This window comes from Cydia fagiglandana, chromosome 23 (assembly GCF_963556715.1).
Source record: "Cydia fagiglandana chromosome 23, ilCydFagi1.1, whole genome shotgun sequence".
NCBI classification, from domain to species: Eukaryota; Metazoa; Arthropoda; class Insecta; order Lepidoptera; family Tortricidae; genus Cydia; species Cydia fagiglandana.
The window spans coordinates 9,867,642-9,893,691 of NC_085954.1; the positions used below are offsets into that span (position 1 = coordinate 9,867,642).

General features: G+C 40.8%; 1 protein-coding gene across 1 annotated transcript in view; it reads left to right on the forward strand.

The window, feature by feature from the left end:
• LOC134675920 (uncharacterized) overlaps window positions 1-26,050 on the forward strand; it is a 92,082-nt gene that overhangs the window by 52,509 nt on the left and 13,523 nt on the right. Inside the window, exon 3 of the mRNA XM_063534265.1 lies at window positions 16,201-17,329. Within this exon, the coding sequence (XP_063390335.1) occupies window positions 16,201-17,329 (1,129 nt within the window). The remainder of the gene's footprint in view (window positions 1-16,200; window positions 17,330-26,050) is intronic.

Genomic DNA, 26,050 nt, shown 5'->3' on the forward strand with positions numbered 1-26,050 from the left:
AAAGGCTCTCGGTTACTCGAAGGGTTTGGGGTGAATGTCCTATTTGTTCTGTTAGTACAATTGTATTTCTAAAATCTAGACAAATAAGAGGGCTTCATGGATTTATGTTGTCAAATATATCTCCATTACTTATAAATTAAATAATGCAGTACATATTCACTGTGTTTATGTTATAAACTTTATATTACTATGGAACATTTTTGAAGTGAAAACTTCTTTAGCGGCGCTGGACACTTTTTGAGGTCGGGAACAAATGATAAACTCGAGACAGCGATCACAATTAACGCTACAAATTTGAATTTCGAATTTTAAACAAGCTCACTGACCAGCAATTTTGGAACTAAAGTTTTTCAATAGAAAGGAGGATGGGTCAATTATACATAGTGCTGCAGACATTTTGGACTAGTCATTGAGTTTTCACTTCTGTCGGCACTCCCGGAGTGCAACTCGTTGTTTTTTTTAACCACGCCAGTGTCTATATTTTCTCAATCATATTTAGTACCTACTCTTGAAAGGAATGTAGTCAAGGATCCAAACACACTATGTCGACAGTTTGTTTAATTAATCTAACCCTAATACATTGTCACCGACTTTCACTAGCCCGATACCGATGTCGGTGCCAAAATATTGAGGACACAGTGCAACATTCGATAGGCGACAAAATTAATTGTCCAAAGCAATATTTTTAACAGGTTCATCACGGATTTATGTTGTTTTTTTTTAGGGTTCCGTACCTCAAAAGGAAAAAACGGAACCCTTATAGGATCACTCGTGCGTCTGTCTGTCCGTCCGTCTGTCACAGCCAATTTGCTCCGAAACTACTGGACCAATTTAGTTGAAATTTGGTACACATATGTAAGTCCGTGACCCAAAGACGGATATGTAACGTCAACAAATGAATTTTAAACATAAGGGCTACTTTTGGGGGGTAAACCTATATATAAAATTAAAAATCAAAGTTTTGCAAACTATGTCGTGTTACATATCAAACGAAAGAGCTCATTGTGAGAATCTCAAATATATTTTTTTTATAAATTTACGATAAAAATTCTAGAAGTTATTCAAGAAAATAGACAAAAAATGACCATTCCCCCCCCTCTATCTCCGAAACTACTAAGTCTAAAACTCTGAAAAAAATACACAAAATAGTCCTTTTCCTAAAGATGACAGGAAAACCTATTAGAAATCTAGAGTCAAGCGTGAGTCGGATTTAAGAACAAAAATGCGGTTTAGGTTTTTTAGGGACACAGCCGCAATGGTTTAAGTGAAACGTGATGTATTAGAGTTCTAGACAGCTATTGCGAAGGCCCTAGGCCGAAATCCGCATAAGGCCGAAGACCCGAAGCGTCCCGAAGAGACGTGCCTTTAGCTTCAAGCGTGAGTCGGACTTAAGATACAAAATGCGACTAGGCTGTATCTGGCACACAGCCGCAATGTTACTTGTAGTACTGATTGATTAGGTTACTAGGTATTGTCACGTGTTTTAAAAAGCACTATACATGGTGGCCAAAAAATAAACTAAGTGTATTTCCGTTGCCGACGTGCAACCCCGAAATCGCAAAGAAAAATTTGGCTGTTTCATACGTTTTGACTGGTTCCTTTTTCTATGGGAGGATACATTTCTTTTCGCGATTTCGGGTCCCATAGTAAATGTTGCTCAGTAGGTAGGTATAATCCCAATACCTCCCTGGTTACGGGAATGTACTTATTTTTTGGCCACCCTGTAGGTATTATCTCTCTTCGGCCTTCGATTTTAAAACACTTGCGGAAGTTGTAGGAAGCGCGACCCATTGGACGCTCCGAGTTTCAGCCCTACGCGGAGCTCGGTCTTCAGTCTTCGCATTTAGACACTTGTACTATTGTTCGGCATTTAATTTCCTATCTAGAAGCTACTTTGCATATTTGCAGAGATATAAGCCACCACGCCAGAAAACTTCATGTTACATAGGTTGAAAACTTGATTGACTCATTCTGGTTTTTCAAGGCGTTTCACTCACGTCACGTTACACGTACAAAAAATTTTTTTGAAAATTGTGTGATGTACGGAACCCTTGAAACGCGAGTCCGACTCGCACTTGACCAATTTTTTTAATTATGAAATGGGCTTACTCATGGCCACAGACTAGCCGAGGCGTAAATGTGGCCTACGATGGAGCGAGCTCGCCCAGAAGGTGCCTGTTCACTCTTGACTTGAAGGTTGCCGGTTGTTTAACGCATTCACTATCAAGAACTCATTTAGACGGTGCGAGAACTCGTATACGAGTTTCATTACTCATTACATTGCGGGTTTTGATCGGTCGGTTGAATTGGACGTAACCAACAGTCCGCGCTGTAACTAAAATCGCATGCGAGTTCGCGCGCCGTCTAAATCAGCCCTATTTATATGACAGTGAACGCATTATTACGATGCTGGCTGAATACGGGACTCTATAAACGTCTATAGTCAGACCGTAAAAAGTCTGCAGCGATTTTGATAGCCCACGCAGTGCAAGTGTCATTTTAAACGTCAAACTTGTATGAAATTATGACGTATACATAACACTTACACTGCGTGGGCTATCAAATCTGCTGCAGACTTTTATTGGTGCGACTATAAGAATCGCGATTGACTACAATAATCACTACAATTTATAAAACAAGTCAACAAGTCCCCCGCCGCGTCTGTCTGTTTATATGTTCGCGATAAACTCAAAAACTACTGAACGGATTTTCATGCGGTTTTCACCTATCAATAGAGTGATTCTTGAGAAAGGTTTAGGTGTATAATTTGTTAACCCGTGCGAAGCCGGGGCGGGTAGCTAGTCAATAATAAAAGATTTTTTTTTTTTTGATCTGTGCTCTACAGCATTCTCGCGAATTTAGCTGGAGGTCCTGGCTACGGTTGGGAGGGCTCCTTTTTTGGGCCTCCCGAACCGATGATAAGTGATTTGGGATCGCGGGCAGGGCACTCAGCAACGCGCGGGCGTTGTGAGGCAGTGTGAGGGTGTGTCTATATTTACCTAACTGTCTTTTGAGCAAATGTGAAGTGTAATGTATTGTCAGCTACTCGGTGCGGATGCACCGAGTAGCGACGTGTCGTGGTGGAGTGTAGCTGTATTTCGCGGTGGTCGACCTCGTCGGCGGTGGCGAGGTCGAGTGTGAACGTCTATCGTTGAGTCATTTGTCGTGTCCTGTCTCTGTCTGGTCCATTTGTCGATTGTTTCTGTCATGTAGTCTGTCGTGTCGTTTAGGACGTCCTTAGGGCGGCGTACCGCGCTGCCCTTTGGTTTCCGTCTGTTGTTGGTCTGTGTTGGTGTCATTGTCGTTTGTCCGTCTGTTGGTGTGTTAGTGAGCGTGAGGGAGGGTTCTAGGTTGTCCTCATCTGTCTCATTGTCATATGGTAGGGGAGGCCGGGCAGGGGTGGGTCGTGGGGTGACCTTAGGTGGGTCGGGTTTTGGGTGTGTGGTGTAGTTTATGGCTTGTTGGACGAGGGGGTTTGGGTGGTGGGGGGCGTTATCAAAATAATGGCGGGAGGCTTTGCGTAGGAATTCATAGACTGTGGGGAGCTGGGATTGGAAATGGTTGTCTGTGTTGCGTGTGTACCAAGGCGCTTTTAAGAAGCGCCTTAGTAATTTGTTCTGAAGTGTTTGTAATGGTTGTAGTCGTTTCTCCCCTAGGAAGGTGAAGGTGGGGCATGCGTAAGAGAAAATGGGTCGGATTACTGTCTTGTATAAGTGTAATTTGTTTTGTGTGGAAAGCTTGCTTTTTTTGTTGATCATGGGACCCAGTCTGCCAGAGACAAACTGGGCCTTAGCTTTGACGTTACTGATGTGTGGTCTGAAAGTGAGTCTTTGGTCCAGAGTGACACCAAGGTATTTAACCTTGGTGTCAAACGGGATGGGTTTATTGTGAAGTGTGAAGTTTGGCATGTTGGGTGTAGTGGTGGCTGTTGGGTGGAAAAGTATGGCGGCACTCTTCTCCGGATTCACTTCGACCCTCCAGAGCTTACACCACTCCCCGAGGGAAGCGATGGCGATCTGGAGGTTCCTGTAAATCGCGGAGAGAGTGGTGTGGGTGTAGTAGATGGCAGTATCGTCGGCAAATAAGGCTAGGTGTACTGGGGGTGTGTTGGGGATGTCGTTGGTGAAGAGAGAGTACAGGATTGGGGATAGTGCTGATCCCTGGGGAACCCCTGCTCGGATGGGGTGCGGGGCCGATAGCGATTTCTCTATTCTGTAGCGGAAGTGGCGGTTCGACAGAAAGTCTCCTACGAGATGTAGGAGACGGTCTGGCATGCCTAGTTGGTATAGCTTGTATACCAGACCAGAATGCCAGACCCTGTCGAACGCCTTCGCCACGTCAAGAAAGATCGCCCCGGTCTTGAGGCCCCCCAACCGAGAAAAGCCGTCCAGTATGTGCTCTACTATCCTGTGGACCTGGTGTACGCAGGAGTGTTTGGATCGGAATCCAAACTGCTCCTGTATGAGGATATCCTCCTCATGACACCAGGTGTGGATTCGAGCCAGGACGACCTTCTCGAAGAGCTTCCCCAAGGTGCTCAGCAGGCTGATGGGTCTGTAGGAGGAAGGCTCGGTCCTAGGTTTCCCCGGCTTGGGAATACCTATGACTGTTGCGGTTTTCCATGGGCTTGGGAAGTGACTATTTATTAGGGCAGAGTTAAAGATGTCTCGTATCAGTTCGATGTGAGACCCAGGAAGCATTTTTATGAGTCTGTTTGGAATGCCATCGGGGCCGGGTGCTTTCCTGGGTCTCAGCTGTCTGATGTAATAGATGAGGTCTTCAATGGTGACTGGGCGAGTGGGGGGATCTTTTGGGGGGGAGGACAGGAGGTTTGTTACCGTAGTTTCGACATGGGAGATGTGGCTGTGGTCGACTAGTTTTGAGTTTGGGGAGCATTGGTTTTCTAGGCTCTTTGCCAGGCACTCCGCTTTCTCCTCGTCCTCGAATGCAGGTGTGGGACAGTCGGGTCTGTTAAGCGGGGGGATGGTGGTGACTACATCTGCCTTAAAATATTTCGCCAGCCTCCAGTAGGCCTGGTGGCTGGGCGAAATATTTCCTAGGAGCTCGTCGAACTCGCTCGCCCGAAAAGCGGCGATGCCCTCCTTGACTTGCCTTTGAAGGCTCCTCAGGAGTCGCCGGTTTTCGGGCGAGGGAAATCGGGAGTAGGCTCGTAGGGCAGTGTTTTTTCTATCCAGCAGTCTCCTCAAGCTGTCAGGGAGGGGCCGGCGACGAGAGTCGTCGTCCGGCACCTCTGCTGAGGCATCTCTGATAACAGAGGAGAGGTGACTGCTGTATAGGTTTATTGCGTCTTCTGTCTGAGTCTTAGTCATGGAGGGGGATGTGGGAATGTGGGTGAGGGGCTTTTGGAGACCTAGCTCCACCTTCCTCCAATCTATTTTGGTTCTAGTGCTTTGGGGGTTGCTGGGGTCTGGGCCTAGTCTCAGGATGACCGGTCTGTGGTCTGAGTCCAGTTCGTGATGTACTTCTATAGAATGGAGGGAGAGGGAGATGTTTTTCAGCAATGTGATGTCTAGGATATCCGGTCTATGGGTGACTATGTTGGGGAAGTGGGTGGGTTCGAGGGGAGAGATGAGATCGAAGGGTATTGTGTTGTTCAGCATAAGGTGGTATAACCTGTTCCCGTTTCTGTTGGAGGCTACACAATTCCAAGAGGTGTGCTTGCTGTTGAGGTCTCCGGCCAAAATGACCGAAGGCCCCAGGTCAGCAAGCAACCTCAGGTCCTCATGCAGGAGCTCCTTTCCGGGGGACAGGTAGGCTGAGACTATGGTTATTTGTTGGTGACCGTGGGGGGAGATTCGACATATGGAGGCTTCAATGTTTTGGAGGGGGGGAGGGTCGAGTGGAATGCAATGAAGTTGTCGTTTATAATAGATCAGTGTGCCACCGAGGTTGCGGTCAGTTCTGTCGTTACGAGTTAGTGCGAACCCCGGTAGCACGAAGGATCTAGTCGCTGGTTTTAAGAAGGATTCCTGGATGAGTATGAGATCGATATTGTGCTTTGATAGGAAGGTTTTTATTTCGTCCTTCTTGCCCTTAATGCCATTCGCGTTAAAAGTGGCTATGCATAACGATTTTGGTTTTATTTTTTGATTTGTGCTATCCATTAAGGGCAAGAGGGACGTTGGCTGTTGAAGGTTGCCATCTCTCTCTCATACTCGTCCAGTATGAGAAGGGTCTGCCGTCCGTCGGCGACAGCGAGCCTGGCCTCGATCTCGAGTAAGCGCGCGCGGAATGCGCGCGCTCTATCGAGCATCGGGCTGCTGCTGTCACCCCCGACCGGCAATTGTTGGTGGGTTTTTGGGGTCATGATGTTTTGTTGGGGGGCCCAGGCTGGTTGATATCGGGGCGTTGGGAGGGGGCGGAACGTAGGGGTTGGCAGGAGAGTGGTCCGTGCTGCCACCTGTGAATAGGAGCCGGCTTTTGGTTGATATTGAGGGGGGGGAGGAGGGTGGAGCGAAGGGGGTTGGTTTCTAGAGGGGGCAGGATGGATCTTGGGGGTTTTAGCTGGTGAGGGTTTTTGCGCGTTAGGGCATCCCCTGAAGCTGGCTGGGTGCGTACCTACCGTGCCGCAGAGCGAGCACCCCACCGGGTCACCTTCCTGTCTGTCGCATTCCCAAGACAGGTGGTGCCCCGGGCACTTCACGCATCTAGGGGGCGCAGTGCACACCCTCTGGGTGTGGCCTCTACCTTGGCACCTGAAGCACTGCACCTCCCAGTCGTGGGTCCTGGGGTACTCTGCTCTGACGCCCTGCAGGAAGCAAACCTCCTTGATTTTAAAGATGTCCTCTTGGTTTGCGTTTTTAATAATCTTGACCAAGACCATGTCATACTGTCCTTTTTTCCTGTTATGCAGGCGATGTACTTCCGCGACTTCTATACCCTTTTCCCGGAGGTCCCTCTTAATGTCATCCGAAGGGAATTCCTTCGGAATTCCCTTCGGAATTCCCTTCAGGATGACTCGGAAGAAGCATTCCTCCGGGAAACGGTCGCGCACTTTTAGTATCTCCATCTCGTCCAGGAGTCGGATGACAGCCCTGTAGTCGTCCGTACCCCTGACCGAGATTTTGATACCCTCTGCCACATTCGTCCCAGTGATGTGTATGCCCCTTTGGGCTAAAATGGTTCTGATGGTGTGGTATTTTGATTTGTCTTGAATTGTAACATTATCGGTTTTAATTTTGTCTGCTGGGGCCTGGGGGGGGGGGGGGGGCTAAGTGTCTTGTTTGGTCTAATGACAATTGGACACCTGCCTAAAATTGGTGTCACAGGGCCAGAGTCAATGGGTCGCTAAACGAATAAATTAATTGTCTATGGCGGCAGTAGGGCAGCCTCGTTATACTACTTTCTGATTGATTAGCTTTTGACATTTACTAATAATAAATTTAATTTTTTATTGTTTTTTATGTGCTTTTGTATTTTACTTTTATATTCATGTCATAAACAGCCTTACTTAAGATGAAAAATAAATAAACAGAATTTAATAATAAAAACAACGGGTTGCACTCCGGGCGTGCCGGCAGAAGTGAAAACTCAATGACATTGTAACAGTTTTTCGATCAGGTCACGTGTCCGTCTTACGTCTTACGAATCTTACGGTCACGTGACCTGTCGCGAGGTAAACATATTTTTCCCCATTACAAAAAGTGCACAGCGCCGCTAAAGAAGTTTTCACTTCAAAAAATGTGGCCTGGAAAGACAGCAATATTAGCATCCTAGGAGAGTTATTGCAGCAATATTAAAGCTATTAGCAAGGCGGTGTGGCAAACAAGCTTACAGCCCGCCTGATTGTAAGCGGTTACCGAAAAGCCTTGAGACCATTTTGGTCCTTCGAGCCGGATTACATTCGTTTATATTCTCACCTCGTGTACTCTCAACACTCATTATAACTAAGTGCACTTAACTGCCTTAAACCAGGATACGTAAAGATAACGCAAACCAATTAAATTTAATATGCTGGAAAATATAAGGTTATGCATTGTCTAAGGTTCGTCTAAAACAATTTGTATGAAGACTACAACTTTGTGAATAAGGTCTATAATCTGTGAGCCAAAGATCAGTTTAAAAAAATACTGAAGTGTCTAAATCACAGACCATCGATTCTACGACGACAACTAGACTCAGCAAGTGCCTATACTCAGTAGGTAGTAGGTACAAATATGTTTGACAACCCTAAGGTGTCGGGTTTTGCATAATTTCTAACACAAGCTGAATAACGTTTGTTTTGTAAGTACTAGAATCTAGTATTTATTTATAAGAATTAGTATTTACTAGATATGTAAATTCTTATAAATAAAATCTTTTATTTTACGGCAACTTAGTGAAATTTTTCTATTAATTATGGCGCAATGACACATTTCCCATAATTCATATTGCTTAAAAAACATCTGGCAGTTAGAAGGCACAGAACAGGCGGGCTAGCCAAGTCTACAATCCTTGCACTTCGCCATCGAATCGCTTTGTGTTTCTATGCTCTATCGCTCTTCCATGTTAGGCACTGGTCCCACCGCGAGCTAGTAAGCTATGAGCTATCGGCTATAAACACGGACAAAAGATAAGCACTCCCGTGTAAATAAAAGAGACACGGCGATATTTATAGTTACTCGCCCAGCGGCGAGCTATAAATATCGCCGTGTCTCTTTTATTTACACGGGAGTGCTTATCTTTTGTTCGTGTTTATAGCCGATAGCTCATAGCTTACTAGCTCGCGGTGGGACCAGTGCCTTAGTGTGACAGTGACAGTTGCGTTTCGTTCGCTACGGAGCAATATCGATCGGCAAACATTTTATTTATTCATTTCGTTTATTTTTATATAGACAACAGTCTACGCGGGCAGAAGCGCGACTGAGCAGCGTGTAGTCATGTCGCTCAGTCGCGCCAGCCCCTAAAAAAATGATAAATGAAGTACGGGGCGCTTGCTGTGTCTAGTTAGATATTTGGTCTGTGTTTTAAATGCAAATGCGACACACACCCACTAAGCGATGTGTCTTGTAAATCGTAACGATGCGGAAATGTAACATGTTGAACTATTGTCTGTCTGTGTGACTTAACTGTAACGCTTTGCAATGTTCTGAAGTTTTCAAATAAAAAACGTATCTCACAGACATAGGTAATTCAGAAAAACATATACAGATACATACCTAGTATAGAAGTAATAAATGTCGCATTAGGGGAGTCCGTTTTACGTGAGGGGTTTTTGTAGGATTTTTGACAATATAATTTATCGTAGCCGGCGCGAGACATCAGGCGGCTTAGCACGGTCGCGTTTTTATCCCTTGTCACCATGCCTGTCACGTTCTAACAAGTATGTAAGTGCGAAAGGGACGCGCATAGTGATAGTCGATAAAATTGGAACCGTGCTGCGCCCGCAGGACCGGGTATAGGCCGATATAAGTCACAAAAATAAATTAGGCCCCAGTATTCTTAGGGCCAGTGGAAAAAGGGCCCGCACTGCACGGATTAACACGTTTCTCAATAGAAAGATCCTGGAGGTGAGAGTCCCACATACCCCTCCAAAATGTGCCCACCTGAGGCCCGGGAGGGTGATACATAACTGCATTTCGTCAAAAAAAGGCCCCAAGCATTTTACTTGCTGTGCGCGTGTATCGGCTCGGTTCGGGAAATGAATTAGAGACTCACTAGATATGAAAAGTAAAGATATGTGACGTTACACTGAAAAAGGTACCTTATGGCGGCTGGCGCCGCGATTCGGGAAGTGAATTAGATATTCACTAGATACGAAATAGTGAAGATTTATCATTACTATATCGTTTCTAGTTAATCTCTAATTCATTTCCCGAATCGCGCCGTATGACGCAGCCACGTGGATATGATTATGATCACTCTGCGCAATACTTCTGTTTCTTACTGCACATGATGAATGACTGCAAACATTTGAACACGAAAACAGTGCGCTAGTTAGCCTAACGTGGTTATTTAACATTCCGGCACGTTCGCCTTTCCCTCGCTAATCTGAATAGTTCGGTGATATGATTGGCAGTATAATTACACTCTAAAAAATGAAGACCAACTAAGAGCAGTTTTCTCTTCGTTGACGTTAAGTTAATTACAACAATAACGATCTTATATAAATCAAAGAAAGCTGATTACTTAAAACAATAAGTGTATCTGTGATTGAACTAATAAAGTAGGTATGTTATTAATCCTAACAATTGTATACTTTGCATCTATTATTAACTTGTTGGCATAATTATGTAACGTAGGTTAATTCAATCCTTAACAATTTAATTAAAACAGATAAATATGTTAATAGGTATGAACATTTTAATAGTTGTTTTGATTATTTTGTCTTTGTTGATTTACATAAGATTTGCTAGTTGAATCAACTAAACATATAATTTATTTAGAACAACGAAGATAAAACACTCAATCCCATTATGATCAAGTTATTGTATTGATTACGAAACTAATATTCCATTCTACTAAGAATTATTTGTTAAATCGATTTTCTTAATAATTAAATTAAATAATCGGTTAATCCGATCAATCAAGAGATAAGTAGGGGGATCGCCTGTACACCCGCTCTCCGCCCCGCCCGCGCCCCTCTCGTGGCGCGTGCGACCGAGCAGTCAGTCTCTGTAGCACGCAGTTGCGTTAAGCTCATTCAATTACTTATTCCTCTGGAAAAACCTGGTGTGTACAAAGTTGATTGCAGTTGTGGTAGTTCGTACAGTGGGCATACCAAACGCACTATTGCCTGCAGAATTAAAGACCACATCGCTGCGGTCAAGAACAACGACGCTCACAAGTCAGCTATTGCTCAGTGTCACCTTGAGTCGAGTATAAGTCACTGGATCGAGCTGCATAGTCCCAAGGTCATTTCGACAGCACGCCACTATATACCAAGATTGGTAAGAGAAGCCTTAATTCACAAATACAATCGTGAAGATGGGTTTTTAAACTGTCATGTGTGGAATCCTGTGATTTGTTTGACTAAAAAACAACCAGTGACATCCGAATCAAACTCGCGTAGTGACACTGTGAGTGTAGTGTGCTTGGATAGACCAACAAGTGTGAACGTGATTGGACCAACGAGTGTTAACCCCTCGTATGCTTAGACACGGATCCGTGCGCGTGAATTTAAATGCAAAACGTTTACTTTCAAAATGATTAAATGAATAAATAACATCTTATTATAATATTTTTTTGTTTTATTCATTTACCCCCTTTTTATAAAACTCTACGGGCTTGGTTTAATTATGTTTTATCCCTTTATTTGTTGTTATATTTTATTTACTACTTATTCGTTTAAATTTTATACATTTTCTTTGTGCTAGTTTTTATACGCGCCGTGCTGAATAAATGCTGGTCCTCGTACTCGCATTATACTCAAGGCATTAGTCTTAAATACTAAGTAGGTAATACAGATTACAGATTTATTTCAGATCTTTTTGAGGATCGGCCTAGGCCGATATGGCTTCACATTTCACAAGCACGCCTCCTCCCGTGTTTGTAAAGCTAAACCGGTCTAAGCCGATCGCCAAAAAGATCTGAAATAAATGTATAATGTATATTTTAGTATTTAAGACTAATTCCTTGAGAATAATAACGAGGACCACCAGCATTATTCAGCACGGCGCGTATAAAAACTAGAGATCTGAAAGAAATGTTTTAGTAAATGCGACAAAGTAAGTCATAGTACAATTGAACAAGAATGGTATTGTACTAAACAAGCTTCATAGTTGAAATGATTAAACAATTAAGATTCAAATTGAACAATATCTTAGTTCAGGCTAATAAGATGCATAAGTCGATGTAATCATGTTCTTAGTTGAACTTATTTAGGTCAAATAGTTAATACAGTAATTCTTCATGTTAACATTGATTTACATCTTAGTTGAAATGATTAAACAATTAAGATTCAAATTGACCAATATCTTAGTTCAGGCTAATACGCCATAAGTCGGTGTAATCATGTTCTTAGTTGAACTTATTTGGGTCAAATAGTTAATACAGTAATTCTTCATGTTAACATTGATTTACATCTTAGTTAAACTAACTTGTTTGTTTTCATTATCAAGCCCTTAGTTGATCTTACTAGGATCAATTAGTTAGCATAATTATTTTTCGTGTAAATATTGAACAAGATCTCAATTGGTTCAGTTACCTAACAATAGTAATAGCAATCAGAATTACCTTGTTTGATGTGTTTAAGTTCTTGTTAGGCTCGTATGGAATCAAGATGCTTGATTACGGCCATCAAGATATTGATAGGGCCAACCAAATTTTTTTTAGAGTGTACTACAAGTTCGTGGCGAGAACTGCAGATCACAAAACATTTATTTACATACAATAAGTATATACAGTGGTACTACTAAACGAAATTAATAACTAGCTTAAATCTAAAATAGGCCCCTGAGGCATTGTACACTGAGAGAAAAATCATCACCAGGAATTAAAAAATAGTTCTGTACTGGGGGAAAAAATGAAGTTTTAGTAATAATTATGGACGTTTCACTATTTCTGTAAAGTTTATTTATTTCTACAAACAGCTCAGTAATCCCAAATATAATTTCAACAAACAGATAATAGAAATTGCAAAAGTCAATTTGTTCCTATTAGTTAACTCTCCTTGTCCCCGGATTAAGTTTATTTTTGTAATTCTAAGTGTATTTTTGTTGGACTTTTCTCTCAGTGTAGATATATGTAATATGCCATCTTGGGCATCCATCGAGTTCTATAATATGGAATTAAATGTCAATAAAAATAACTTAAATTTCATTAACGTTTTTACCGCCTATTGTGTTTCTTTTAGCAATAAATAAACTGCGCTATTACTCATCAAAATCATCCTTAAGAAACCTCATTTAGGCGGTTCATGAACTTGCATGCAATATTCGATACATTGCTATTGCTAACCTTTGCGACGGGAGACCTCTTTCAGTAGTTTTTATATTGCTTGTTGAATTTTAGATATAATTAGGGTTGATAGTTTTAATTTCGTTTTATTTTATTCATACATATATTTAGTTCATAAGTTATTAAATTTTATTTGTCTTATTGGTACGTAATAAATTTGGTGCTTTTCCAACTACAAAATACCTACCAACAATGAATATTTTGAAACACATGGAGTTAAAAACGTATTTATTAAATATCCAACGATATACTTGATTCTTTTTTACCTGCTTTTTAAACTATAATACCTAAATAGTTTTGTTAGAATCCAATGAGCATTGAGTAAAAGGTTTCCGGGTGATTGTCGCCATTTTGTCCAGTACGAAACAAGGCCGAGCTAAATATACTATATACAACGTTTACGAATACTTTACATTTAGGGTAATTCGCCAGTAACTGGCCACTTTTAGTAACTGGCCGCTCTAAACTAAAAATGAATTCTATTCACCTATAAACAGAATTCATTTTAGTATAATGCGGCTTACAGAATTCACACCCCACGGCAGTGGAAAATGCTAAAATGCTATTCTGGTCACAAACCACTTATTACGGACGCGATGCGGTAAACGACTAATTAACACCTCGCATTAATTGCTTATGAAGTTTACATTTAATTAGGCTACGTAAAAAATATTTCTTGCAAGCGAGTTTAGAATTACAAATTATTATTGTGGTGAAATTAAACAGGTCAATGCTTCAAAGCAGAAGTTTTTACAATCTTTGTAAAAAATGTCCTAACATACAGACGGACGTGAATGGTGAGTGTGATGTAATGATGTTTATACAGGACGAATATTTATTATTTTTATCTTAATAATAAACGCTTTGTTTAGATATTTATGTACACATAAGCCGCTCCGATATATCCAAATAAAAAATAATGCGTCCTATGAGGAAATTAAAAGACTGGCATAAGAAAGAAATGAGTGGCGATTACTCCACCGACAAGAGCAAAGCTTCTAAATTATGATGATGATGATGAGCTGCTCCGATATATCTGATGGCGACTGTACCTACCTTTGGGTTGGTATTACTAGTATCATGTGTACATCCCATCAGATATATCAAATAAGATTTGACGCGAACATACATAGGTACATTGCAAGTTAAATAAAGGCTTGTAAAAAAACTAACTCTTAGAAGATATAATATACCTAAGGGGATTAATTACGTCACACAAATTTCTAGGTATTTTGACCCCTCCCCATCCTTGTCACACTTGGTCACATTTGGCAAACCCCTCCCCCCTGGTGTGACGTCACATTTTTTCAACAAAATCGGCAAATCATATTAAGTACCTATTATTAATATTTTATTAAAATATTCTTGACATAAGAAATATTACTAATTTTATAACCCAAAACTGATTAGGAAAGATAACTAAAGGAATAAAAAAACCGGGCAAGTGCGAGTCGGACTCGCGCACGAAGTGTTCCGTACCATAATGCAAAAAAAAAAAAACAAAAAAAAGCAAAAAAAACGGTCACCCATCCAAGTACTGACCACTCCCGACGTTTGGTCAAAAATCACGTTTGTTGTATGGGAGCCCCATTTAAATCTTTATTTTATTCTGTTTTTAGTATTTGTTGTTATAGCGGCAACGGAATTACATCATCTGTGAAAATTTCAACTGTCTAGCTATCACGGTTCGTGAAATACAGCCTGGTGACAGACGGACGGACGGACGGACGGACGGACAGCGAAGTCTTAGTAATAGGGTCCCATTTTACCCTTTGGGTACGGAACCCTAAAAACTAATTCTTAGAAGATATAATATTTAATATACCTAATAGCTACTTTAGGCCTAAAATGCATTTTATTTTCTCTCTCAACAAACGGAGTTACATAACAGAAGTGCATTGTTGTGCCGTCTGTCTGTCCGGCGCTAGACAGTAACGGACGTCGGAGGCATCTCGGAGCACTGAAATAAATTGTATCGACTTATGTAACTTGCACTAGGCGGATATTTCAGGAAAATTGTGGGATATTTTTTTTATTTGTGCTTATAGATATACAGAGTGGCTAAAAAATAACTGCATTCCTGTTGTCGCGATTTCGGGATTGGTCCCATAGTAAAAGTTGCTCGGTATGTTCCGAAAAACTCCCTGGCAACGGAAATGCTTTCTTTTGCCACCGTGTACCTATATAATGGGAGTGAAGTGTTCACAAATATCATAATAACAACGTCGCTCGAGCACCTCGACCGCTCCGATATAACTGACTATGCTAAGTAAACAACAACATATTATGTTTCCTTAAAACGTAACAAGCTTCTTGTCTTCTACTAATTGTAATTATGACAACGTTCCATAGACAATCTCTTGTCGATGGTTATCTGTGGTTCAGAACAATGGCCGTTTAAATATTAATGCCATTCACTGCAGTTAAATATTATGACCGTTATCTACTTACGTGATGGCTTGGATTTGTTTTGATGCGAATATTAAATATACTGATCATTTGATATAATAACATATTATTCAATCGCTCTTTAAAAGTGTTTTGACGTTCCATTGGCACCTAGTTCATATAATTGGCTCTGTGGTGGGGGATGAGCGCGTCAATCGTGGCATAAATGTGAGGATGATTCACGCTAGACCGAACCGGGTACGGGCCGGAGCTTCCGGCTTCGTATTCTATGGGAAGCACCACGTGATCACCGATCAGGCGTCATAGAAAATGACAAGTCCGACGCCTCGGCCCGGGCACGGCCTGGTCTACTCGTATCGTGTCATCCTTAAATAAATGTGAACTTTCGTGGATTTTCAATACTATTTGAAAACGGTTAATCTCTACAAATAATATTATAAATGCGAAAGTAACTGTCTTCTGTGTGTTTGTTACCTTTTCAGTTAGTCAGCTGACCCGATTCAGGTGAAATGTTTCATGGACTTAGTTTGAGGCCCGAGAAGGACATAGGATAGTTTTTATCAATCCACGCAGACGAAGTCGCGGGCAGAAGTTAGTTGTCAAAAATTAATAGGTGATTTAAAAAATTGTTAACTTAGCGGAGAATAACGTGTTTCTTTTAGAGGCATATGATTTAAATTTGAGGAAACCGGACTAACCCAATAAGGCCTAGTTTACCCTCTGGGTTGGAAGGTCAGAAGGCAGTCGCTTTCGTAAAGACTAGTGCCTACGCCAATTCTTGGGATTAGTTGCCAAGCGGACCTCAGGCTCCCATGAGCCGTGGCAAAATGCCGGGACAACGCGAGGAAGATGACGATGATGATGAATTAAATGTTTTTTTTCTTATTGTTACAGGATCTCATCCCAGTCCAAGACACCGGGACGTACCTCCTCAAAACGCAAAACGCCATCACCAACCTACAAGCCAAGCTCAACTCGCGCCCCACCATTCCCCCCCTACTCACCTCCAGCCTCATCAGCGAGAAGACCGCCATCTCCCGTCTTCCAGTCTCGCAGCTAAGCCGCTCCAACTCACTCAACTACAGGCTACGGAGAAAAGATACTTCAGGGGATAACAGTCCTTTGAGAAGTCCGGGAAATTACATTATTACTGGCTCAGCCAAAATTCCAGAAAGCACAAAAATTTTACTCAACAGCGCCTCAAGATCTTTAGACACGGATAAAAGGAAACGAGATTCTAATATGAACAGTCCTTCCTCAGAAAGAGGTTTGTTAAGCAACAGTTCTGATGATAAAACTATATCCAACCGTCCGCAATACGATGTCGACGCGATTCTTTCACCCCATAGAAAACACGTTAGGAACAAATCTCTAGACGGCCCGGATTACTTTAACACTGATAACAGCAACGCAAATCTAGTTTGTCTCAAGACGGTACTGAAGAACAATGCTGAAGCATATCCGAGGATCGATACCCGTTACCAGGGCGACAAGAAACATCAGAGGGTAGCGAGCGACGGGAAAAAACCTGGCTATACTAACTACGCTCCGTTCGGCTCTTCTATAAAACGATCAAGCTCGTTCAACACCGTTAATAAGAATAACAACTATTTGGATCCGCAGAGGATAACCTCTAGAAGATCGAGCGGACATTCAGAGGAATACAAAGACTATCTATCCGATGAGTCTGACAACGGATCTTATGAGAAATCCCAAGATAGGTACAAACGCACGCATCGTGGTAGAATCGATTCTCCTGATCTAAAATCGATCGCGCCAGCGAATTCTCCAAAATGTCCAAATACTCCAGAGATGCACAGAAAATTCGGGCCGGGATTGGTTAGGAATTCAGTTCGAGTAACGAATAAAGAAAGAATGAGGGCGTCAGAACCGAGGGAAGTACAGAAGCCAGTCGGACATCAGAGTAGGAGGATATCGGAGCCCACGAGGCAGGCGGTGCTGAACAGGCTCACGAAGTCTAGAAGTTCAACGAGAGAGTTCCAGCCTAAAGCTCAGGACAAAGGTATGTACCTATAACCTAAGGCATAGGGAATATATTTCCCGCAATTATTTTGCACTTTATTTCAAAGTGATTTGGTTCAATTTTGCTTAATTTCCCATATGTCCGTTAAAAGGATAAAATAAGGGTACGGGTACACGATACACGATCTATATAGCAAAAATGGTGGACTAAACTGTGTCCACATGAGAGTAACCAGCGTGCGTACCTAACTGATTTGCGTTTATGCACAATACGTTACGCGGTCTTAACGTACGTGCGTGCGAATTTAAATTTGTGCTAGTAAGATGGACCGTGTAGCCATATCATAAATTGTCACCTACTTTTGGTATTTCACATTCTTCTTCTCTTCTTCTCTCGTGTCGAGGTTCCTCTTAAATTTAAACAGTGGATGCCCAGAAAGCAGCGGTGGTGACAGGTATTTCACATTGATTTCAGATTTTATACACACACAGATTTTTTGTCACACTGACAAAAACTGACTTGACCATTGATGAAAGTACACATTTTACCAATGGTCAACTTAATACCGTATTAAAAGCGTACAAATCTAAACAAATACTTAAGTACCTACTCATGTTTTATTGCGCGACCGTAAATTCTTTGTGCAAGCGAAGTCATAAGTCGTAATGGTCGTCAATTGTACCTACAAACGTGACTATTAGATAGTAAACAAACCTGACTTAACAAATTCCAATAAAACAGTAACAATCATTACATAAATAGTAAATAGAAGTCTCACTCTCGTGTTAAAAGTACGGTATTCACTCGTAACTTATAACAAACATTTCGCTACACAAATAACAAAAGAAAGTCTATGATTGATTACAATGATTAGTTGATTACGGTAGTGATTGCCAAAACAAATGAAGTTATGTGAACAGTAACCTTACGTCTTCGGAACAAAGAACTACATACATACGTCTTAGATTTAGCAAAGAAAATTACAATGGTAAACCACTCATTAACAAATTTACGTAAGATTTTGAGCGATGATTCACAATAAACCACAAAACATAATGCTTGATGAATGAAAACCACTAGTCAAGTCTGTCTGTAGGTAGCTTTAGCTATACATAAAATAGAATTTATAATATTGTCATAATCTGTATGTGAACGAGATACTTACATATTATAACTATTATAAGGGCTTATTTCGATTATCTAATTGACTACACGACCAACCAGCATCCCACTTTTTTAACAATTGCGCATTAAAATAATAGACAGGTTAATAAATTACGACAATAATAAGGATTAAAGAATTAAAAAAAAACGAAAATAAAATAGTTTGTTCAAGTATAACATATCCCACCAAAAACATAAATGTAAAAAAGGAGAGCCAAGTTCAATACAAAAATTATGCTTGGCTGTGGGGCTCGCCGCAAAAAGAATGGAGATCTAAATGAGTGCCACTGCCAAGTTCTATGCAAAATCCAAATATGTATTTATAGGAACAAAATAACATTATAAACAAGTATTAAACTCTATTTCTTTGCTTTATTGGATACCTATAACAATTGCTGTTATTTAAAAAAATGTGAGATCTTAAAGTAGGTTAGATTTGACTTGGCCAGTTTTCATTATATCAATCATTTTATATATATTGTAATTCTGATAAAACCTGGCCAAGCCAAATCTAACCTACTTTAAGATCTCACATTTTTTTAAATAATAGCAATTGTTATAGGTATCCAATAAAGCAAAGAAATAGAGTTTAATACTTGTTTATAATGTTATTTTGTTCCTATAAATACATATTTGGATTTTGCATAGAACTTGGCAGTGGCACTCATTTAGATCTCCATTCTTTTTGCGGCGAGCCCCACAGCCAAGCATAATTTTTGTATTGAACTTGGCTCTCCTTTTTTACATTTATGTTTTTGGTGGGATATCAATACTTTTTGTAAAGAAAACTAGGCAGGTATTGAGATTTAATGTTTTTTCTTGTGTTTCCGCTGTATGGTTTTTAGGGTTCCGTACCCAAAGGGTAAAACGGGACCCTATTACTAAGACTTCGCTGTCCGTCCGTCCGTCCGTCCGTCTGTCACCAGGCTGTATCTCACGAACCGTGATAGCTAGACAGTTGAAATGTTCACAGATGATGTATTTCTGTTGCCGCTATAACAACAAATACTAAAAACAGAATAAAATAAAGATTTAAATGGGGCTCCCATACAACAAACGTGATTTTTGACCAAAGTTAAGCAACGTCGGGAGGGGTCAGTACTTGGATGGGTGACCGTTTTTTTTTGCTTTTTTTTGTTTTTTTTGTTGCTTTATGGTACGGAACCCTTCGCGCGCGAGTCAGACTCGCACTTGCCCGGTTTTTACTTCTGTTCTTTGTATAATTATATGGTGCCGCGCGCCGCCGACAACACACCGTTGGCCGGTTGTTTAGAGCGTATTACAAGTTTTTTGTATGGGGACACCACTTATTTTTTGACTAAACTTTATTTTAATATAGCAAATATAATAATACATATATTGGGGTAGTTTCAAATATCTGCTTGTAACGGTTCCAACGCTACAATAAAAAAATATTTTTTTGTATGGGGACCCCCCCTATTTTTTAACTTTTTTTTTATTTTTAGATTTTTTCCTACGCTTACACACAATAACCGAGCTGGATTCCAAATTTCATCCTTCTAGGTCATCTGGAAGTAGGTTAGGTTTAGGTACTTATATGTCAGTCCCAATAAAAAATGGTTTTTTTGTATGGGGACCCCCCCTATTTTTAAACTTTATTTTATTTTTAGATTTTTTCCTACGGTTACACACAATAACCGAGCTGGATTCCAAATTTCATCCTTCTAGGTCATCTGGAAGTAGGTTAGGTTTAGGTACTTATATGTCAGTCCCAATAAAAAGTGGTTTTTTTGTATGGGGACCCCCCCTATTTTTTAACTTTATTTTATTTTTAGATTTTTTCCTACGGTTACACACAATAACCAAGCTGGATTCCAAATTTCATCCTTCTAGGTCATCTGGAAGTAGGTTAGGTTTAGGTACTATAAGTCATAAGTCAGTCTTAAAATTTACGACTTTTTGACCTTCATACCTTTATAACCGTTTGAGCTAGCTTCATGAAATTTGGGCTTCTAGATATCCTTATGGATATAATTAAACACACGTAGTTTTATGTGTTTACGTCAAAGATGTTTTGAGTTATAGAAGGGTCAAAAGTGGCACCAAGTGGTTCGTGTAATATTACACTCGGCGCTGGCTAGCCAGTTCCTTTGCTTGAACTTGGCTTGACACGCTGCCGCGTGTCTAGATAGATGGTCAAGCAAATCTTGTCACTAGAAAAAGGCGCGAAATTAAATTTTTCTATGAGACTATATCCCTTCGCGCCTACATTTTTCAAATTTGCCGCCTTTTTCTACTGACAAGATCTGCTTGGCCAAGTATATATTATAGGTACTTGAAGTCAGAAGTTAGAGTATTCATAAATAGTTGGTTGAAATTATGATCGGAAAAAGATTAATGATGTCGTGAATAAAAAATAATTAGATTCTAAAGTGTGTTGTAGTGAATAAAAAATAATAAGGTTTTAAATGTTTAAATAATTAATGGGAGTGATGCCTCGGATAAGATCCGCAGTAAAACATTGGACTATTGGAGTACAAGGGTCCTCTTGTTACTCTAACCTGGTTAATGGGAACTTGGTAGGATATTGAAAAGATAAAACCAAATATTTGACATGCAATTTAATACACTTCGCTAACTACTTACAATGCACTCCGCTTTAGGGCGGGCGCTGCTCAAAATACAATCGGTTTCTCTAAACTGTCGGCGGTTATGGGGTGACACTATAGTAAACCTTACTCTACGGTCGCGAGACGGACGAGACGCGGAGTTTTGGCCAAAACCTAGGATAAAAGTCTAGTGCACTCACGGGTACCGAACGTAGCTATCATCCACAGGCCCGCTGGTATTTAACGCAGCAGGCGGATCGCTGACGGTGGGCGACGGGCGTTCCTCAAGCTCCGGCTTTGGCAAGCCCGGGCGAGAACAACCCGCGGCGCTCGGAAGTTCCGCAAGAAGGACCCGCGCGATGAGACCTTGGGGTCGTCGGACCGCGGCAAGGCTGTCCGACACACGGCTCGCGGGTCAAAACCGTGCCCTACGGCTTGATGGTGGCGCCAACATGACGCTCAGCGAAGACGAGGGCGCGCAACGACGCTCGGGGAAACACGGCCATCGGCCACGCTTGCGCTCGCCGATGACGTGGAACGCACACGGTAGCTTGCGCACTTTTCGCGCACAACACACACTCGGCGATACACGCAACTTAACATCCCAATCTCCCCCCTGGCCGAGCCAGGCGGCGGAAGGAGACGAAAATGGTTTATTTCAACCTTTACATGATTAGGAGCGATATCAATGCTAGCGAGCCAATTCCAACCCCCCAAGTGAAGTGACAGTTCGAAATCATCTCCTCCCGGACACGTTGCGTTTCGATTCACATCAACACATTAAACGTCAAACCAACTTAAATCTTTTCTAAATCAAATGGTTCTCGAAAAATATCAATGCTCATTAATACTTGTAATATTTTAAGTGGTTAATAATAATTACTAATAATTATATTTTTATCGTACGTTTCTACTTTGTTTCCTTTGGAATATATCCTTGCTTATGCCTGAACAAAACGCCTATATTCTTAGCTGTCACCGGGCTGTCACGCTTACGACTACCCAACGAAAGTCTTTTTTATGTTTTTATATAATTTCATAAATGATTCTAAAATACAAATTAAATTAGGATGTGACCTACTTGGGCAGTTAGGATATATCACGAGGATCATTTTGATATACGTGAAGCCAGGTTTGGTTCAACAACCTCTACACAATCTGGGTGACAAGTTCCGTTCGAGTGGCATACTCTTTAGACTTGTTTCTTCGAAACCAGTTAACCAGGAGGCAGGATATGCTAATCAACCTACAGCTGAGAAGGTACATTATAGTTTTACATAAGTGTCATACTCTGGTGTATGTTATTTTGTCCAAAATGCGACACTAATGTTGTACAGGTCACATTGTATGAGAAAGTACCTGTTTGGTATAGGAAATTATGTAGCATCGCTACAATATCCCCTCTCTCGGCAAAGAGGTTAAGCACCGGTTAACCGAGGCAGCCGGGGTAACCGGAGAAAAAAAAATCTTTTCCCAAAAAATCATCTGGTCCAGTAGGACGTTAACTATACATGCGGACATATACATGCGCTCCATATTTATTGTCGTTTGACATTAGAAATCACAGCGTGTGGCCACCACACTGTGGTTTCTGCTACTCAACTAAAAAATATAACCTAGATTTCCTTTGAAATAGTCTTAAGTTGTATAATGTAGTCGCTATAGTTAATAATGAGCTAACTCTCATTTTGAGGCTAATTGATATCTTTTAATGCTAACAAAAATATTAGTTATCTTTGATTAGGCTAATTTATTCTAATTAATTAGTATATTACATGTAGTTATATACATAATGCAATATTAAGAATTAAGTTTTAATATGGCATGCCCTACTATGTACATGCCTATGAGTACAAAATTAACTTACTAGTACCTTAATGTAATGTGGGAACTAGTTGCTAATTTATATCTACAGATTATCCAATACAATAGTGGAGGCTAACTTGTAGCTCACACTCAAGTCAAATCCCAATGTGTAGCCAGTGGGCTTACACTAAGTGAAAAAAAAAAACTTGGTTTTCTTTTTCATGTCTAAGTCAGTGAATTATATCTAATATAATTACATCACCCTGGACCCTTAGGGTGTGTAGTCACAAAAAAATTTGGTTTCCCTAGAAACGCTTGAAAAAAAATCTTGACCAAGTGAGTCAAGGAGGTACGCGTACTCAAAAAAAATGGGTTGTTACCTGAGTTCACCCAAATAAAAAAATAAGTTACTAACTTGAAAATACACCTTGTAAAGTATAATATTGAGCATAATGTCACTGAACCAATGCTCTAAAATTAAATGGTAACTGATTTTTTTCAGATTACCTTAACTACAAAGCGGTTTGCTCTAGCAGTCGGAAATTCTGAGGTTATGTGACGAATCAGGAATACTACTCCAAATGGAATGCAGCATGCCGTTCAACAACATGTCCCTACCTTTAGCGAATACAAATGGTGCATGTTTCAGCAGAACTTTAAAAAAATGCTATGTTAAGATAGCCGAAATTGAGGTTGATTCTAAGACCAATTTCCTCAAATTTCAAAAAAACAAAAACAACTAATATGAACATTTAAGTTCTATAAAATAGTTCTATTTAGAACTGAATAAGTCAAAAACAATAGAATTTAGAGTGTCTCGTCTATCATACTAAGTCACCGGAATGAAAAGTTTGAGTTGGTTTGAGAAATAAAAATGAATAAATATTTTAATACTTTTGAAATGGGTTGTCTAACGCGGCACCCCATGGTCGCGTATTAAACAATGAGGCATTAGGCACGGGTAGGGATGGGTAGATAAGGTATCCCCCCCCTCCTACTTCATAAAATTCCTCTCCTTCCCCGTCCGGCATGTCGGTAGAAAAAAAATGGTTTGCTTGTGTCAGGGTATGTAATAAAGTATAATAAATTGGTAACACTTCACTTTATAGAGGAAGTGTTAAAATAAATTACCTACCTCTCAAATGGAGCATGGTGAAAAAATTATATGTGGCTGAGCGCTATGCTAATTAGTCATAGTGTAGCCTAATAATAATTGTAATAATTGATGAATTTGCTACCCTGTCACAAGTAAACTCACAAATTAATTAATATTATATTTTTAAAACAAATAATTTCACTCAATTTTTTAAATATTAAGTTTTTTTAAATGACAAAAATTTTATAAATTTATGTTATCACTTCCCAAGCTCACAATAACCAGGCTATATATTTAATTTAAGCTTTCTTCGGGCGCCATTGTCGTGAATAAAAAATAATTAGATTCTAAAGTGTGTTGTAGTGAATAAAAAATAATAAGGTTTTAAATGTTTAAATAATTAATGGGAGTGATGCCTCGGATAAGATCCGCAGTAAAACATTGGACTATTGGAGTACAAGGGTCCTCTTGTTACTCTAACCTGGTTAATGGGAACTTGGTAGGATATTGAAAAGATAAAACCAAATATTTGACATGCAATTTAATACACTTCGCTAACTACTTACAATGCACTCCGCTTTAGGGCGGGCGCTGCTCAAAATACAATCGGTTTCTCTAAACTGTCGGCGGTTATGGGGTGACACTATAGTAAACCTTACTCTACGGTCGCGAGACGGACGAGACGCGGAGTTTTGGCCAAAACCTAGGATAAAAGTCTAGTGCACTCACGGGTACCGAACGTAGCTATCATCCACAGGCCCGCTGGTATTTAACGCAGCAGGCGGATCGCTGACGGTGGGCGACGGGCGTTCCTCAAGCTCCGGCTTTGGCAAGCCCGGGCGAGAACAACCCGCGGCGCTCGGAAGTTCCGCAAGAAGGACCCGCGCGATGAGACCTTGGGGTCGTCGGACCGCGGCAAGGCTGTCCGACACACGGCTCGCGGGTCAAAACCGTGCCCTACGGCTTGATGGTGGCGCCAACATGACGCTCAGCGAAGACGAGGGCGCGCAACGACGCTCGGGGAAACACGGCCATCGGCCACGCTTGCGCTCGCCGATGACGTGGAACGCACACGGTAGCTTGCGCACTTTTCGCGCACAACACACACTCGGCGATACACGCAACTTAACATCCCAATCTCCCCCCTGGCCGAGCCAGGCGGCGGAAGGAGACGAAAATGGTTTATTTCAACCTTTACATGATTAGGAGCGATATCAATGCTAGCGAGCCAATTCCAACCCCCCAAGTGAAGTGACAGTTCGAAATCATCTCCTCCCGGACACGTTGCGTTTCGATTCACATCAACACATTAAACGTCAAACCAACTTAAATCTTTTCTAAATCAAATGGTTCTCGAAAAATATCAATGCTCATTAATACTTGTAATATTTTAAGTGGTTAATAATAATTACTAATAATTATATTTTTATCGTACGTTTCTACTTTGTTTCCTTTGGAATATATCCTTGCTTATGCCTGAACAAAACGCCTATATTCTTAGCTGTCACCGGGCTGTCACGCTTACGACTACCCAACGAAAGTCTTTTTTATGTTTTTATATAATTTCATAAATGATTCTAAAATACAAATTAAATTAGGATGTGACCTACTTGGGCAGTTAGGATATATCACGAGGATCATTTTGATATACGTGAAGCCAGGTTTGGTTCAACAACCTCTACACAATCTGGGTGACAAGTTCCGTTCGAGTGGCATACTCTTTAGACTTGTTTCTTCGAAACCAGTTAACCAGGAGGCAGGATATGCTAATCAACCTACAGCTGAGAAGGTACATTATAGTTTTACATAAGTGTCATACTCTGGTGTATGTTATTTTGTCCAAAATGCGACACTAATGTTGTACAGGTCACATTGTATGAGAAAGTACCTGTTTGGTATAGGAAATTATGTAGCATCGCTACAATGAACATTGAACGTAACGTATACTCTTCTCTCATTATTTTTGTTTGTCATTGCCCGGTCATTTGAGGAAAATCACAATTCTGCGTTAAACACGGCTTGGTTAAAACTTAAAACAACCAAATGGTCAGAAGGTCGTGAGACTCGTGAGTTTGAATTTTTTTTCTTAAAAATTCTTCTACAGGTTGGAAAGATAAGTCGGGC